The sequence below is a fragment of the Arvicanthis niloticus genome, chromosome 3 (assembly GCF_011762505.2).
Source record: "Arvicanthis niloticus isolate mArvNil1 chromosome 3, mArvNil1.pat.X, whole genome shotgun sequence".
NCBI lineage: Eukaryota > Metazoa > Chordata > Mammalia > Rodentia > Muridae > Arvicanthis > Arvicanthis niloticus.
In genome coordinates, this window is record NC_047660.1 from 40,948,399 (window position 1) to 40,964,593 (window position 16,195).

The 16,195-nt window shown below is 46.6% G+C and overlaps 1 protein-coding gene across 1 annotated transcript; it reads left to right on the forward strand.

The window, feature by feature from the left end:
* The first annotated feature begins 251 nt into the window (after nucleotides 1-251).
* On the forward strand, nucleotides 252-13,358 carry Rgcc (regulator of cell cycle). The gene is made up of 5 exons (XM_034499208.2): nucleotides 252-429; nucleotides 973-1,158; nucleotides 9,915-10,022; nucleotides 11,734-11,796; nucleotides 12,966-13,358. The coding sequence occupies exons 1-5, from the start codon at nucleotides 381-383 to the stop codon at nucleotides 12,971-12,973; spliced, it is 414 nt and encodes a 137-aa protein (XP_034355099.1). The 5' UTR covers nucleotides 252-380; the 3' UTR covers nucleotides 12,974-13,358.
* Nucleotides 13,359-16,195: the final 2,837 nt, after the last annotated feature.

Here is a 16,195-nt window from a genome sequence, read left to right on the forward strand (position 1 = left end):
TTCCTTGGGTCGGGTTGTCAGGGTGGTAGAGAAAGCGGCGGGTAAATATTTGGGGCGGTAACCCGGGCTCCGGTGACACCAGTCGTCACTGCGGTTCTCCGGAGGGCCAGCGCGTGGCTAGGGCGGTGCCGTGGGTAGGGGGTGGGGGGAACAGGGGCGTCCCCTAGGTCGTCTGGGACTTACTCAGCGGCCCCGCCCCACCCCGCCCCTGCCCGTGGCTATAAGACTGTGTAGCTGGCGGGTGGCGGCGCAGGCGAGTAGCTAGCGCTCAGGCTCGGCAAGGAGCAAGGCAGAGCCACGCGAGCGGACAGCAGCGCAGGCGGCAGCCACCAGGGCCAACACTTCGCAGCATCTCTGCTACGCGTGTCAACAACCTCTCCATGAAGCCGCCCTCGGCGCAGAGCAGCCCCGCGGCGGCGGCAGCCGCAGGTGAGTGCCTGTTTGGGGGTATCCCCTCCATCTCTGCGCCCCGAGCTCGAAGTCAGGGACTGCGTCCACGTTAAGCTACACTCAGCTCCGGGGCTCCTGAGAGCCGGAGCCTGCAGGTAGGGACGAGAGAACAGAGGTCGCTAAGGTCTCCCTCCACTGCCCACCCTTCTACCCTCCATCGCCCTGGCATCCGGTCCTCGAATCGCTCGTCCGATGCAGGTTTAGCTTGGTTTCCCACGAGGGACAAGGAATCCGAGCCTGGACACGTAACGGGTGCTTGCTGACTCAGACTCCCCGCCGCCACGCGCTCCAGGGAGCGAGCGTGGGCACAAGTTGGAAAGCGCGTGGGGTGGGCTAGGTGACTTTCAGCTCCACCCATGGAGGCCGCTTCTCGTCTGTGTCTGGTGACAGGCGCGTTAGAGGGTGATTTTTGAGGTTACGAAGTAACTGACTGCGTGGCTGTCACTGGCAAAGGCAGAGGGAAGTTAGCCATTCTAGGGAACGCTGGCCGCCTCTCCAGATCCCCTCTGTGCCCTCCCCCAGCCCCGGCCATGGACTCGGCGGCCGCGGCAGACCTGACGGACGTGCTGTGCGAGTTCGACGCGGTGCTGGCCGACTTCGCGTCGCCCTTCCACGAGCGCCACTTCCACTATGAGGAGCACCTGGAGCGCATGAAGCGGCGCAGCAGCGCCAGCGTCAGTGACAGCAGCGGCTTCAGCGACTCCGAGAGTAAGTGAAGCTCTCTTGAAGTCAGTAACCCCTGGGCTCAGGCTTCCCAGAGCTCTAGAGTCACCTGGGTTATCTGTAAACTGAGGCACGGTGTCTGGGGGAAACTCAGACCCGAGGATCTGCACCGGCTCACCTGGAGAGTTGACTTTTCTGAGTCTTTAGCCCAAGGTGTGCGGGGGTGGGGGTGGGTGTGGGGGTGGGGGGGTGGGTCATTAAGGCATTCTTGGGGGGGGGGGTAAAGAGGCATGGGGGTGGGTTCTTAAAGAGCTGCGGGTCTACCTATCATGGCAGGTGTGTATCATGGGGCCCGAGGGTTGTGCAGTCAGCCAGGACTCCTGGGTGTCCAGCCAGGCCTTCCAAACAGTTTTCCCGCCTTTCTCCTCATTCTTCATTTTTTATTTTATTGAGATCTTCCCAAGATGATCTATGTAGCTGAGGATGACCTAGAACTTCTGATCCTCCTCCATCCTTGGGCTTCAGGGTGCTGGCATTACAGCGGAGTGCCACCACATTTAGGCACATTAGTTTAGGCAATGCTTAGGGTCAGACCTAGGGCTTCTTGCACGCTAGGCAAACACTAGACCAACAGTACCCTCCCTTTCCTTTTCTAAAATGAGTGTTGGGGGACTTGGGGACACGGGTGAGCACAATAATGAAACATTTGTGAAACCCAAATGATTTCATAAGCTGCTGTTTTTGGAATGTTTGAAATAACTTCGTTCACTTTCTGCTGGGCTCTTTCGACACTCCAGGCCCTTTTGAAACAATCTCCCGCTGGGCTGCTGAGTTCAAGTACTGGGTTTCAGGCATGCTTGCCCTCCAGGATACCCAGAGTGGTTCATCCTAGTAACCTTTTCCACAATTCCTCTGCCCTAATAACCTTGGTAGAAAGAAGGGGGAGGGGGCAGGAGGGAGGGAGGGAGGGAGGGAGGGAGGGAGGGAGGGAGGAATAGTTTTCACTAACTCAAGTGACCTGCAAGAACAGTAAATTCGGTGACTTTTTATTATTACATAATTGTTTTCAAATCTTGGCTTATTCACTGTGTTTTTCAATGTGAACTTTAAATTCTGTTTGTTCATGTGCCCTTGGTCCCTAGATACAGGCTCAGATATCACCAACTGTGTTGCCCCCGATTCTGGGAGTAGAAGTCATGTTGCTTTGAAATCTAGAAAGTTCTTCCTTTGTAACTGGGTGAAGATTCTGAGCCTGAGCTGTCCTAAGAAGGGCTACTGTTTGACATCCTGGTCAGGATTTGAATCTGAAACCCGAGCTCCAGTTTGATTTTCCTTAGCTGCCTGCAGAAGCCTTACTTTGGACTGTCTCCATAGCTGTGATGTAACTTGAACGTATCTCCTTCCACTGGCTCAAGGAACAAAGTTTTCATCTCATTGTGTATAAATTCTTTTCTCCACAGAAGAGAAGGGCTAGGTCTGTCCCTGCTGCTCTGTAGTCAAGGACAGCTCCTTGCTAAGCCACAGCCTCAGTCTAGAGTAGACTCTGAACCTGTGCAGGGACAGTGGACAGCACCCACAAGTTCTGCCAGGAGGGGTTTTGGATCCAGGGTGTGTTTTTAGGAGTCTTAAAAAGAGAATTCGCTACAGACAGTTTCTTAACAGTTTGGGAGAGAGTTGATAGAATTTGCAGTTTTCTTAGGTATATCTCTGCGTATTGTTGTTAACTTAAGCCTTTACTGTGGTGGTTATAGAAGTAACAAGAAGGATCTAAGAAAGCATAGATGACCTTGGTCTTTGCTGTCAATGTGGTTTGTTCCCTGCATGCTTAGAAATCATCTTGGTGGGATTTGTGTGCATCTAAGTAATGCTTTCTTAAGGACACGTAATATGTATGTCTAAATTATCTCCAGGAGTGGAGTGCAGACATTCCCAATAATCGTCTGTTTGTTTGGTGGAAGTGAATGTCTGGAAGAGGTGCAGCCCACTGAAACTTAGCTCTCCTGAGAGGGCCAATCAGGTTTATCATGGCGGCTGCAGCAGCTAGTTTACTGTTAGCAAGCCCTCACTGGGGTTGCTATGATTGTAACATGTTAGATCTTGTTATCAGCCATCTCTGGCTGTTCTTTGAATGTTATCACACAAAATCTTTACCACAGACCTACAAGTTAGGCACTTTTATCTTCATTTAGTTTTGTTGATAAAATAACAGAACTCAGGCTGGCCATCTACGGCCTTGCTCTGTCTTCACGTAAGGTTGGCTAACATGTGAGCCAGAACTTGGGAGTAGCCTGCGTTCCCTCAAGCTCAGATCATGCATCTTTTTATATATGAAATTGCAGGTCCTCTTCAAGGCTTTCAGGATCAAAGGTCTGTGGACCTAGGTGATGAATATTCCTGATTTTTGAAAAATACCTTTTTTTTTCCAACACCCCCCCCCCAAAACAAACAAACAAACAAACAAACAAAAAAAAAAAAAAAAAAAAAACCAGGTTGCGGGACTGGAACGATGACTCAGAGGTTAGAGACAGGTCTTGCTTTTCAAAAGGACCCGGCGTTTTCAAAAGGGCTCACAACTGCCCTGCCTGGAACTCTAGCTCCAGGGGATCTGACACCTTTGGCCTCCAAGGGCACCACGCAAACACATAGACACACATTCACACTGGGGCTAAGTGGAAGTGGGTTTTTAAAAGGGCTGTGTCTCTCCCATAGCAGTCTGTGAGGAACAAGTTTAAGACCCTCAGTAAAAGGCCAGTGCAGCTGGGAACTAGAAAAGTAGTCTTCAGGCTCGAGCCTTTGGGGTGCTGTAGAAGTTGAATATCTTGGGGTTTATTTATTTATTGAGGTTATTTCAAGTCGGGGTCTTACTAGGTAGCTCTGGCTATCCTGGAACTCACTATATAAACCAGGCTGGCCTCAGACTCACAGAGATCCAAGAGATAAGATTAAAGGTGTGTATGCACCACCACACCTAGCTCTTTTTCAGTATTTTTTTTTTTAGCTTTGAAAGTACAGCATGAGTCTTTAATAAAGAAGTTTAATAAAACTTCCACACATTCTATCCCAAATTTTAACCCATATCTTAATTATATGCTTTTACTGGTTGACTTTGTAAATGGTTGTTTTATTATTATTATTATTATTATTATTATTATTGATTTAAACCTTTAAAGATGAAACTAAGGTGTGATTCTTATATATTGGGGTTCCACATAAGTCACCCCATGACTTATGTTTAGTAGGAAAGGTCTGAGGTCTACTGTCTGTGCTGTAGCTGATGAGATTGTAGATGTTTGGGGAGAATAAGGAACTGGGTGGGTTCTTCAGCATAGCAAGACTTAGAACATCTACATAGTTTTGCTTAGAATATTCTGGTCTGGCCCTGAGAGGAGACCTTAGGGATCCTCAAAACCAGTGTGACAGTTACCAAGCCAGTAGCTAATGGAGCTGAGGCATCAGGAGTTTAAACCTGTCAAGATGTGAGAGGGTAAGGCCAAGTAGGAGCCCTCCAGATACCTGGTACCATGTTAGGAACTGAGATGAGTGACAGGTCTTATTCTCTGATACCTGGCACACTATCTTAGAAGGTCAGGACAATCCCCAGAGAGTAGCTGGGGCACAATGGTCAAACAGAGACCCAGGATTCTTTGTCATGGTGCCACGCTTCACTGAAGCTGTCAGAATTTAGAATTGAAGGAGAAGAAAGCCCCTCCCCCCCCCATGCCTGCCATTCCCTGTGGGGATAGTGCCATAGACCTGCCATTCCCTGGGGGGATAGTGCCATAGACCCAGGGCTTCCTTTCTCTTGGTTAATTATTGTAGTTCACTTGCTGCAGATGTGTGGGATTGTTCTATATTTACAGGCGCTCTGGGCAAGGCTCACTGTCTGTGGTTATACTTTTCTCTGGGGTAGCATGTGTCAGTTCTAACCCTAAATTACCTTTCTCCAAACCCCCAAACTAAAATAAAAAAAAAAAAAAGATCTATACGTTTCTTTTAAACAAAGCTTCTGTTTACATTATGGAATTTCTTATACTTGATGGGCATACCTAAAGTTAGGGGTTGTGTATGTAATATGCTTTGTTTATTTATTTTCTGATGGTCCCTTAAGAAACCCAGTCCCAGAATCTGAGACTTCAATGCATTACATGAATCAGAAATTTAAAGGATATTTGTAGTGGGGATTTGATTCTCGAGAATTGGGCCTTCAAGGCAGTCTAAAGTAGATGCTTTAAGGTCTCTACCTTACCACATATAAAAGTTCCTCAGATCATCACTGGCTCCCTTGATCATGACAACACCAGATAGTGGGGTGGGACAGCAATACATGGCTGTGCTATCAGCCAGAGACACACTGCTGTCATTTTATCAGACTGGCTGAATATTATTTTTGCAAGAACTAGAGTTCTAAGGGAGTGAACACAGCAGGAGGCTGAGCCTGACTTACATATTCATCTACCATAACCTATAGATTCTGTTCATGCAGACTTCTTAGTAAAAGTTTGTTTCGGGGAAGTACTGGATAAAGAAGTTCAGAATCTGGCTATCTCTGTGTTATGGGTATATTTTTGGTTAATTACCTCTGAAGAGAGAACATTTTTAAAAAAAATGCTATAATCTGAAAATAGTGGGTAGCCAGGGTTCAGAATCTTGATTCTTTTTCTCTCAATGATGATGTCCGTCTTCCTGGACCTGTTGTTCTCCATTTTTCTAGGAACTCGAAAATCAAATCATTATGAAGCCACAGCATCATATAGAGAATTCGTAGGCTGTTATTGCCTTTCCCATGGCCTGTGCTCCCACCCTCTCCACAGCCGCATGGCTTTAGGTACTTAGGGTCAAACAAAGTAGAGCCTAGAGTTGGCCCAGGGCTTGTGGAGACATGGAAAGCAGGTAGAACCATGGTGAGGTAATGAACTGACAGGACGTGAGAGAGAGAAAGAGAGAGAGAGGGAGAGAGAGAGAGAGAGAGAGAGAGAGAGAGAGAGAGAGGTGTGTGTGTGTGTGTGTGTGTGTGTGTGTGTGTGTGTGTGTTTGTGGTGTGCAAGGCAGGGGCAGAGAGAAGGGAAGTGAACACAGGACATGCCAACCTGCCTCTGTATGTATGTGTTATATAGATGCTGTATTTTCTCCCCTCTTCCTCCCTCACTGTGATAGCAGTATGCGTTCCCCAGCAATGAGGCAAACATGGAGCAGACAGACTGGTTTACTTACTACTGAGTTGATTTGTCATGTCAAAATGAGATTCTGCCTGTATTTCCTGACCTTGAGGGGAATGAGTGGCTTAAGGAATTGATCACATGGACTAAATTTTGAAGGCTCAAAGGCAAGCCAGGATGGTCCCCTGAGACTGTGGCTTCTTCCCCGCAGCCTCTCATGCTGTCGGGGATGAGGTCTTCCTCACTCCTTGTGGATGTTCTTTGCTCTGACGTTCTCTTTTGTAATGGCTTTTTCCGTGTTGAGGTTATTGCCTGTTTAAACAGCCAATAGTAGTCGGCTCAGTTGTTTAGAAGGTGAACCAGCCTGATCATATGTGGATGTGACACTTCTGGAGGTTTGGAGCCGAACCGAAATGAAGTTCAAAGCTAGGGCAAGGACTGCGGTGTGTGCAGGGAGGGGTGGAATAAGGTGTGGTATTGAAAGTGTCTCTCAAGTGCCAGCTGTTCTACAAGATAGAGAGCGGGGAGCGGGGTGGCCTTTAAGCTCGGGTTAGTGCATCTCAGAGCCGGAACTCTGGTCTAAGGATGGGACGACATACTTGGATGCCTTTAAGAGACAAGGATAAGGTGGCAAGGGCTTTGTATTCCCTCCTGGCTTATAGCCTGCTTCCTCTGGGTCTCTTTGTGGCTTTTTTGCCACATGTTTCATATGTTTCTCAGTCTGTATCTGTGGTGATCCACCCTGGTTATTGACAGAGATAGCAGTGACGCTCCCCCAGGGATCTGTAACGGATGTGAGTGGTGTTCTTTCCTGAGTGCAGGGGATGGGGTCGCTACCACTGCTGCTGCTCTACAGGTGGACTCAGCTGGGGAAAAAATAACCAAGCAGAAGGGCTTCCAAGTCAAATTCTAGAGAGTTCCAACATTCTAAGAAGATGGGCACAATGTGTCCCATTGTCAGGTTCACTTGGGAAGTAGGGCTGAGGTTAGACCTGTAGACCAGAAGTTGACTACACTTCTCAAGGTAGTCTCAGAGGGAGGAATCAGTGGTGTTCCTGGTGTTGCCAGAACATGGTTGGTATCACATTTCAAGGACCAGCATTCTGGGGTGGGTGGTGGGAGTGAGTTATAATGTTTTTTGGAGGGGAAGTCTGGTTTTAAGGTTCGGTGTTGAAGATCTCAGTATGGGTTCATCATCAAAGCCCTGAAAAATGACTGTGGTCCTTTAAGGTAATCTAGGCTACAACTCTTTTTTAATTTATCTTTTTCCTTTTTTTTTTCTTAAAGATTTATTTATTTTATGTATACAAGTATACTGTAGCTGTCTTCAGACACACTAGAAGAGGATCCCTTTACAGATGGTTGTGAGCCACCATGTGGTTCTGGGAATTGAACTCAGGACCTCTAGAAGAACAGTCAGTGGTCATAAGGACTGAGCCATCTCTCCAGCCCTTAGGCTACAGCTCTTAAAGGAAGGAAAGATTATGAGGGCTGCTCACGAGGATCTTCTGGACATGTTTGGCAAAGTGGGGGAAGTGGTATATAGGCCAGAAAAGATGACAAGAAGGTGGTTGGAAGGCAGAGGAAACAGAGTCAAACAAGACAACTTGAGGAGGTGTGGCAGCCTTTTAGGGAAAGAGCCCAGTTTCCACAGGACTAGAAACTTCTTTCAGAAGCCTGATTTTCTTTCATTCTGAGCACATTAACAAATAATCTAGACAAGTTCATTTTGTGTTGATGAAACTAGATAGAGCAAGATGTGCTTCCTCTCCCTGAACGCAGGGAAATGGCTGGAAGGGCAGGAGCCTCCAGGTGAGCAGGGGCCTGGGCAGGCTCTCATCAGCTGCTCACCCCAAGGGCCTTTCCAGAGCACCTGCAGTACCCTGGCTGGCTTTGCTTTCCTTTCGATTTTAACCAGAAAATTGGCTTCCTCTCCACCACCTCTGGGGCCACATCCTGCTTCCGTTAACCTCTGTCTTAGAGCGGTTACATTCTCAGAGCAGGGCTGGCCTCCTCCTTCTCGTCAGGACTTAGAATCTCAGAACTGTGAGGGCCTGGAAGGATTGTCCAGTCTACCTTTCTATCTTATCGATGGGTAAATTGAGGCCCAGAATATGGCCTCTTTCAGCACCCTTGAGCTTGCAGGAGCTGGTCCTGGTGCAGTCTGCCCTGGCAGGGACTCTGCTGACGGCTGCTTTGACATTTGGGGTGTAAGAATAGAAGAAACTGTGAAGTCCTTTGATTGTAATGGATGAACAGACAAGAACAAAAACAATCTTTGTTTTGGACTCCAGTACAGGAGTGCAGAATCTTGGGAACTGTGTGATCAAGACTCAGGAGCAAGGAAGGAAAATTAATTTGATATGGGGCCCAACATTGTGCTCATATTTGAAAAATGTTTAGAAGGAAGAGAACATTTTTTCATGAGAAATGATTCTATCTTTTGATTGTTTAAATTTGACTTATGTGTGTGAGTGTTATGCCCCATATGTATGTATCACTTGTATTCTTGGTGCCTGGGGAGGCCAGAAAAGGGTGTTAGATCCCTAGAACTGTAGTTACAGATTGTTGGGAGCTGCGAGGTTGGTATTGGGAACTGAACCCATGTCCTCAGGAAAAGCAGCTAAGGTCTTAACTAATGAGTCATCTCTTTAGTCCTTGCTCCCCCCCCACCAGTGCCACTGACTGGTGTGCCACTGACTGACTGGTGTGCCACTGATACAGTCCAGGGCTCCTGCTCAGGTTTGTTTTCTCTACCAGTTAAAGCATTAAAAGTCAGGAAAAATCTTGAATGCAGCAGGAGCCGCAGAGAACTCCCAAATACTGCAAACAGGAGCAGACAGAATCAGCACTTGAAGAATGGTCCATTTAGGGGGTGAGGAAACACGTACATGTGTCAGACACACAGAAAAAGAGGTCAGAAGCCGGGTTATCTTTTTTTTTTTAAGACTACAGAGTTTCCTCCCCTAATTTAGGGCTGGTCAGTTTGAAGGATAGGATAGTTGACTGGGCCACAGCTGTAACCTGTCCTGATCCAGACTTGAACTTGTTGAGCCAGTCCGTCAGCAGAGAGCCTGAGGGTGGGAGACAAAAGCCTACAAGGCCTTTGGCTTACACTGCCAGGTTTTTGTTTCAAGTCAGGAAGCTGAGGAAGAAGCCAGACATCTTGGGAGTTCACTACCTTTATTATTTAACCATGGCCCCTCTGCCTATCTCTCTGCCTACAAGGGAATCTGTCTAACTCCTGGTCTTTCACCACTGTGCCTAATTTATATGGTACTGGAGACTGAACCCAAGGTTGGGCCTTCGGGACAAGCACCCTACCAACTAGACTATGTCATATTCCATCCCTCATCCCATCAGTTAGGATCTGGACAGTAGACGCCTGTGTAGCAAAGGTTTGGTCCTATTAATATATATATATATATTAAAGAGGAACAGAGGTTGCCAGTGAACTTGACTGGACACACAGACACATTTCCTTGCCTAACATCATTTAGGGGCCTAGATTGGGAACTGGCCTGCTTTTTAAAATATAGATCTGTAACATCTCTGGAAGATTAACTACTGGGTACTGTAGACAGACTGGCAAGCGTGTGGTTTGGTGAACACAGCTCCTAATGAACATGGCTTCCTTCCTTAAAGGTGCAGACTCACTGTACAGGGACAGCTTCACCTTCAGTGACGAGAAGCTGAATTCTCCAACAGACTCCACTCCAGCTCTCCTGTCCTCCGCCGTCACTCCTCGGAAAGGTGACCTCACCAACTGGACTGTTTCTCTGCTCCTTTATCCCCACCCCCACCCCACCCCTTCCTCAACTAGGCTTTCCCTTTCGCAGCATACAAAGCAAATAGATGAGACTAATGGGTTTGGGGGGGGTGGGTGGGCGGGCAGAGTGCAAAGTGAATGAGTTGTTCCGTGGGATTTTGGCTGCATGTCTTGTGGCAGAAGGGTGTGCTCCTCATTGTCCTCCCAGACTTGGTTCCAGAAGGTACAACTCAGCAATTCGGCTTTGCAACAACGAAAAGTTTCTTTATTAATTTCATTCACTGTTTACCCCAGAGCTTTTGGGTGACAAAATTAAGCAGAATGATCTAACATGGGGCTATTGAGATGGCTCAGTGGGAAAGAGTGCTTGCTGCCAAGCCCAATAAGCTGAGTTTGATCTCTGGAACCTCCTTGGTAGATATCCTCTGATCCCCACATGTCTGCATACATACATTCATACACACACATGTACCAAATATATATTTGTTTTAATATAGATTTGTAACATCTACATATAGATGTTACAAACATCTGTATGTATATATATATATATATATATGTATGTATGTATATATTTGCTTATAATATATACACATATGTTTTTAAAGAATAAAATGGACATGATTCAAAGCAACAGCTCCACCCTCTCTCTGTTTAGGTACTAACAGACTAAAGAGGGGTTAAGGTTTCATGAATCGGGTCTTAGTTTTTGGAGCTGCCAAGTCTCAGCAGCTAGAGCTGAACGTTCTGTTACATTGGACAGGCGCCCTTTTGAGAACAAAAGGAAGTTAGCCCTCCAAGGAAAGTTGAACTTGCTGAAAATAGTTGCAAAAGACAATAAAAATGGAGCCAACGCTTAAAGAAATGTGAAGATTCCACCACTTGTCTCCATATGGCATTCAAATAGGATTTCCTTCTTTTTTGAAAGTGATATTTTTAAATTTCCTTCTCAATGCAATGTTAGCAGCCACGGGGGATTCGGCCGTTGTTCCGCTCCGATCTGTAATGGAGCTGTGCGCTCCAGGGAGAGCGCGGTCTAGAGAATGGCTTAAATACTGCTCAGATCTGCTACCTAATCCTCCAGAGGTGGGGATTACAGGAGAAAAGGCCCTTGTGGCCAGTGGACTTGAAAGCTAAGAACAAAGATCTGTTGTAGGCAGCAAGGGAGACTAAGAGCAAGATTTGCAATGTATTCCAAGGAAGGCATGAATGACAAACTATATAGAAGAAAGTAAATTACCTGTGGAGAAAGCGTATGCCTCTGGCTGCAGAGGCAGCAATGTCTAGGCAGAAGCCCTGTGCAACTCTGGACATGTCAAGTAAGGCTGTCATGTTCTGTGTTCTACTTTGACAAGAAACAGCAGCAGTTTTACACTCATGTCACATTGGAGGACCACAGTATTGTTCTCCAGTAACACCACAATTTGCCTTCCCCTCCCCACACTGAGAGACCAATCTTCCAGGTAATGGCGGTGGGTGGGGTGATGGCTGAGGGCCATAGAGAACTACAGGAGAAACATCCAGGCTAGCCTCCAGTCAGTTGCTGGGCTGAAGGTAAATGTGGAGCGGACACTAAGGTCCCACTAAGGTGCGGGGCCATGAGGTCTCTGAAGACAACAGGTTTCCATAACCCCTGGGAAAAATCCCCCATCAGCTGTGTCCGAGAGGGAAGCTGAACCCTTTTCTGTTTTGCAGCCAAATTAGGTGATACTAAAGAGCTCGAAGACTTCATTGCCGATCTGGACAGAACCTTAGCAAGTGAGTACATGTTTGGTGTTTAAAACATCACCAGGCAGAGCACTGAGCCACGCCTTTGATAATGTGCTCTGATCTTTCCCAGCTTGCCCCGGGGGGGGGGGGGGTAGAGGAAGTTACACCACAAGGTTGCTCTAGGTAGCAGGACCTCATTGGCTCAGAAAGCAGTTTGGAGGATAAACCTGCAGAAGTGTAGCCAAGTTGCTTTCCCAGAGTGCAGACAGGTCAGCAGTGCACAAGGACATGTTTAGAAAATGGTGAGAGCTTTGCTGAGGAGATGTCCACACAGGATGTCCAGTTCTGAGAGAAGAAGGCTGAGTGGTCATATATGCCTTCCTCCAGCAAGCCACAGGGGTCTGGTCGGCTCAGGGTAATTTTCCCGGGTTTGATGCAGGAGCCTGGGTGAGAGGTCTGACCCGTGCCAACTCACCAGCAACCCAGATTTAGTATATGCTTCTCATTTGGGAATTTCACTATTATTGTCCATTTTGTGTGACACCCCCCCCCCAACGGAAAACTTCAAATCAAAATTGCAATGGGGGTAAGGTGGGGACCTGTGTTAGAGGAAGGAACTGCCACACTATCTGCATGCTCTACTTCAAAAGGACAAGATTGCAGGAGGCAGAAGGACCAGCCCCAACCTGCAGGGTTGCTGGTGTCAGCATTTCTCATGGGGGACTTGCTAAGCCTTGGAGAATTTGTGTTCTGGCTTCTTAATAACTTAGTGAAAGTGATCATTTTTTTCTCTCCAAGGAATATTCTATGTCTCTACTCTGCCAAATAGGTAAAAATCTAAAATGTCAGACCGAATAGCTAAGTTTAGAATAGCCTGTTTAAAATAGCCACGTTCTTAACACTCTCTTCGTTCTGTATTTGCTTGATGGTTTTATTGCCCCCTTTGCGCCATCCAACATCAGAAGACACAGGCTCATTTTGACAGAGATTATTCTAATTGCAGCACAATTTGTAATCAGTCCATGCAACACGTCTGTCTACTTTATGCAAATTGCAGCTGGCCTCCTAGTCACTCTAGCTAACCAGCCATACATTGCAAGGGAAGCCTGCCTGCAATTAGCTTTGCTTTTGATGCCCGTCTGGGACTATGTGATGTGGTTAAGCATGGGAGTTGTGAGGCTCTGGCAGGGATAACGTAGTGTATGTCCTCTTTTTAGGTATGTGAAGCAAGGAGTCTGGGGTCCTTATGCCACGAGAGTGAAACTCCAGAAGGCTCCGAAGACCTGGCAAAATCAGCTACTAGAATCTGCTGTGGGAGAGGGCAGAGCCGAGGCTCCCGCCATCTGGCCATTCTCAGTTCACCATAACATCAGCCATTGGGTCCATCTCTTGGCAGTTCAGACAGTGAAACTGGCTTTGTTTACCTGCCTGTACCATATTCAACAGATGATCTATCTAATGTGTTTTTACTCCTTAAACATAGCTCTTCTATAATTTAAGATGCTTCTATGGAAATATTTGTAATTACTTATATATAGTTGGAGGTCGTAATAAGCTTTCCCATTATAATATATTTTTGTATACAAATAAAATTTAAGCTGGGATCTGTACTTTGAAGGCTGTCTTATTTCTGTCAGTATATTTCCATTCAGTAGTTTCTTAGTGTGTTAACCAGCTTCTGGATTCCTAGTGAGAATCCCATGTGCCATGCTAAACCTTTTCTTTGTGGGGCTGGAGAGAAGGCTCAGTGGCTAATAGCACTAGCTGCTCTTCTACAGGAGTTGGGTTCAATGCCCAGAACCTACATGGCACTCACACCTCTCAAACTCCAGTGCCAGGGGATATGACTCTGTCTTCTGGCTTCCTCTGGCGCTGCATGCATGTGGTGCACACACACTTAGGCAAACACTCATACATAAAATAAATAAATAAAATCTCAAAAAATATCTTTCCCTTGGAGTTGGAGAGATAGCTCAGCAGTTAAGAGCACTGGTTGTTCTTCCAGAAGACCCAGGTGGAGTTCTCGGCACCCAAAAGGCTGCTCACAACTATCTGTAACCCTAGTTCTAGGGGAATCTAATACAATCCCTGACTTCCTCAGGCAGCAGACACACATGTGCTGCCCAGACATATATGCCAGAAAAAAAAACCAAAAACATTCAAACACATAAAATTAACTAAATCTTTTTAAAACGCCTTTGGCTTGTTTTTTCTTTTACTGTTTGATAGTGTCATGTCTTTATATAATACATTTTAGTCATTGTCACACACACCCCAATCCCCTCCTCATTCTCTTCCTCTCCTGCTGGACCCTGCTCAGCAAGTCACCCTGCTACTTTTAAGTCTTCTTTTTATGTGGTCCGGAGTTTGATTAGAGTTTCTTGCCTGAGCGTGGGTGGGAAGTTATTTATTCCAGAGGGAGAGCCACTTCTCAGTGGCTACACCACCAAAGAAAATAAAAACCATGGACCAGTTCATGACTTTCTGTGTCATCCTCATCCAGGGCCTGTGCTGAGTGAGTTCCGTCTGTTCCAGTCTTGGCATATGTGCTGCTGACGCGGTACCCAGTGCTGTTGACGAAGTACCCATCCCTACATTCTTTGTGCTGGTTGGCTATGTAAACTTGAGTAGACTAGAGTTACCTGGGAGAGGGAACCTCAACTGAGGAACTGTGCCCAACAGTTTGGCTTGTGGGCATATCTTTGGGTATTTTTCTTGATTAATGATTGATGTGGGAAGGTCTGGCCCAATCTGGGCAGTGCCATCACCCAGCAGGTGATCCTGGCAGCTTTAAGAAAGCAAGCTGAAGGAGCCACCGAGGATAACCTCGTAACCTCATAAGTAGCATTTCTCCATGGTTCCTGCCTCTGCTCAGGCTTGAGTTCCTGTAAGGAGTTTTCCTTAGTAATCAGGACACGTAAGTCACATAAATCCCTTTCCTCCCCAAACTGCTTTTGGTCACGATTTTATCGAAACAACAGAAAACAAGCTAGGACCACAAGTGTGTAGTCACATGGTGCAGAGTGACCTTCCTGAGTTCCTGAGGATGACAGACCACATTCGATGACAACAGAACTGGAAGTGTTCCAGTACCTCATGATGTCACAGCCACCCTGATGGTGATGTAGTAGGACACATTACATATTTGTGGTGATGCTGGTGTAAACCCACTGTGCTCCAGGTCATGTAGAGTGTCACGAACAGTCATAAGATTGATCATGACAGTAACAGTCACACTACTTACTGTCTCATGCAGTCATCATCTTTGCACGGTTAGAGGTCACAGGCTTTAGGTACTGTGCACAGACTCTGTTGTACTGCCAGCTGCTTCACACACTTGTTACCAATTTTCTTGATTGTATGAAGAAGTTATGTTTGATCAACATAAGTTTGTGTTTATTGCTTAGTTAATGGATGTCGATTGGGTTTCTACTTTTGACCTTGTAACACTCTCGTTAGTATCCATTAGCAAGTATCTGGAGGTGTCTTTTGCCTCTGCTTGGGTATAGAAGCAGAACTAGGATTATGGGGTTAGATCAAGCTCTGTGCTAACTTTTCGAGGAACTGTTGAATGTCATGGAAGCAGCCACATCATATCACGTTCCCAGCTGTTGTTGAGGCCTCCCCCTGTCCCATGTCCTCATCTACAGAGATGGTGGCTCTATCTGAAGAGCGCTCCACTGGGCGAGGAGTCCAGTCTCACTTGTCTTGCAGCTCCTGTTTGATCAATGAAGTCTTCTCATGTGTTTACTGGCTTCTGTTTCAGTGTTGAGCTGTAGAAAATTACGAAGCATTCTGGATACCGGCTCCTTACCAGATACGTGACTTGCAAAGTACTCTTTGGTTTGTGAATTTGTTGTACAGGGCTGTTTGGCCGTGTCTCCAGGAGGTCATCTGGGTCTGCTTATAAAGGAAGGATCTTCACAGCTGGGCCTATTAACTTTTTGCCTTCCCTCTTAGAAAGGAGGTGGGGAAGGTCATGGAACTCTCACCTGGTACTCAACCACCCCACCTCCCAACCAGCTGTATGCAGTTCTTCCTGATTGCAGATGACCTTAGGGTATGGGGGTGGGGCTAGAGGCTACCCATTTAGATGACTTCATCTGCATGGCCAGGGGGAAGCTGTCTTCCTTGTTGTGTTCAGACCTCCTGTGCAACTAGCTGCCTTAAGGTCACCTATCTCCTTCCCATAACCTCTCACCCATTGCTCTGTAAGTAGGGGTAAGAAACACTTTGTTTACCCCTGGTAAACTTTGGTAAAACTGTGGAATTGCACCTTGGTTTGTTAATGGTGTTTTAGGAACAGGGGAACACCTTGTCCTTGAATCAATGAAAGTTTTGATTTTGTTGAAATCCAATTTTTTTTTTCTTCTGTTGCTTGCAGTTGTGGTGTTCTTTCTAAGAAACCAGTCCGGTCCCATCTCCTAAACAGTGGCTCCTAGTCTTT

Excerpts from the sequence above, each read along its gene's own strand:
- Rgcc (XM_034499208.2), top strand. The coding sequence starts at position 381 with ATGAAGCCGCCCTCGGCGCAGAGCAGCCCCGCGGCGGCGGCAGCCGCA. Across the intron at positions 430-972 it reads CGCGGCGGCGGCAGCCGCAG|CCCCGGCCATGGACTCGGCG; the intron begins GTGAGTGCCTGT and ends GCCCTCCCCCAG. Across the intron at positions 10,023-11,733 it reads CGCCGTCACTCCTCGGAAAG|CCAAATTAGGTGATACTAAA; the intron begins GTGACCTCACCA and ends TCTGTTTTGCAG.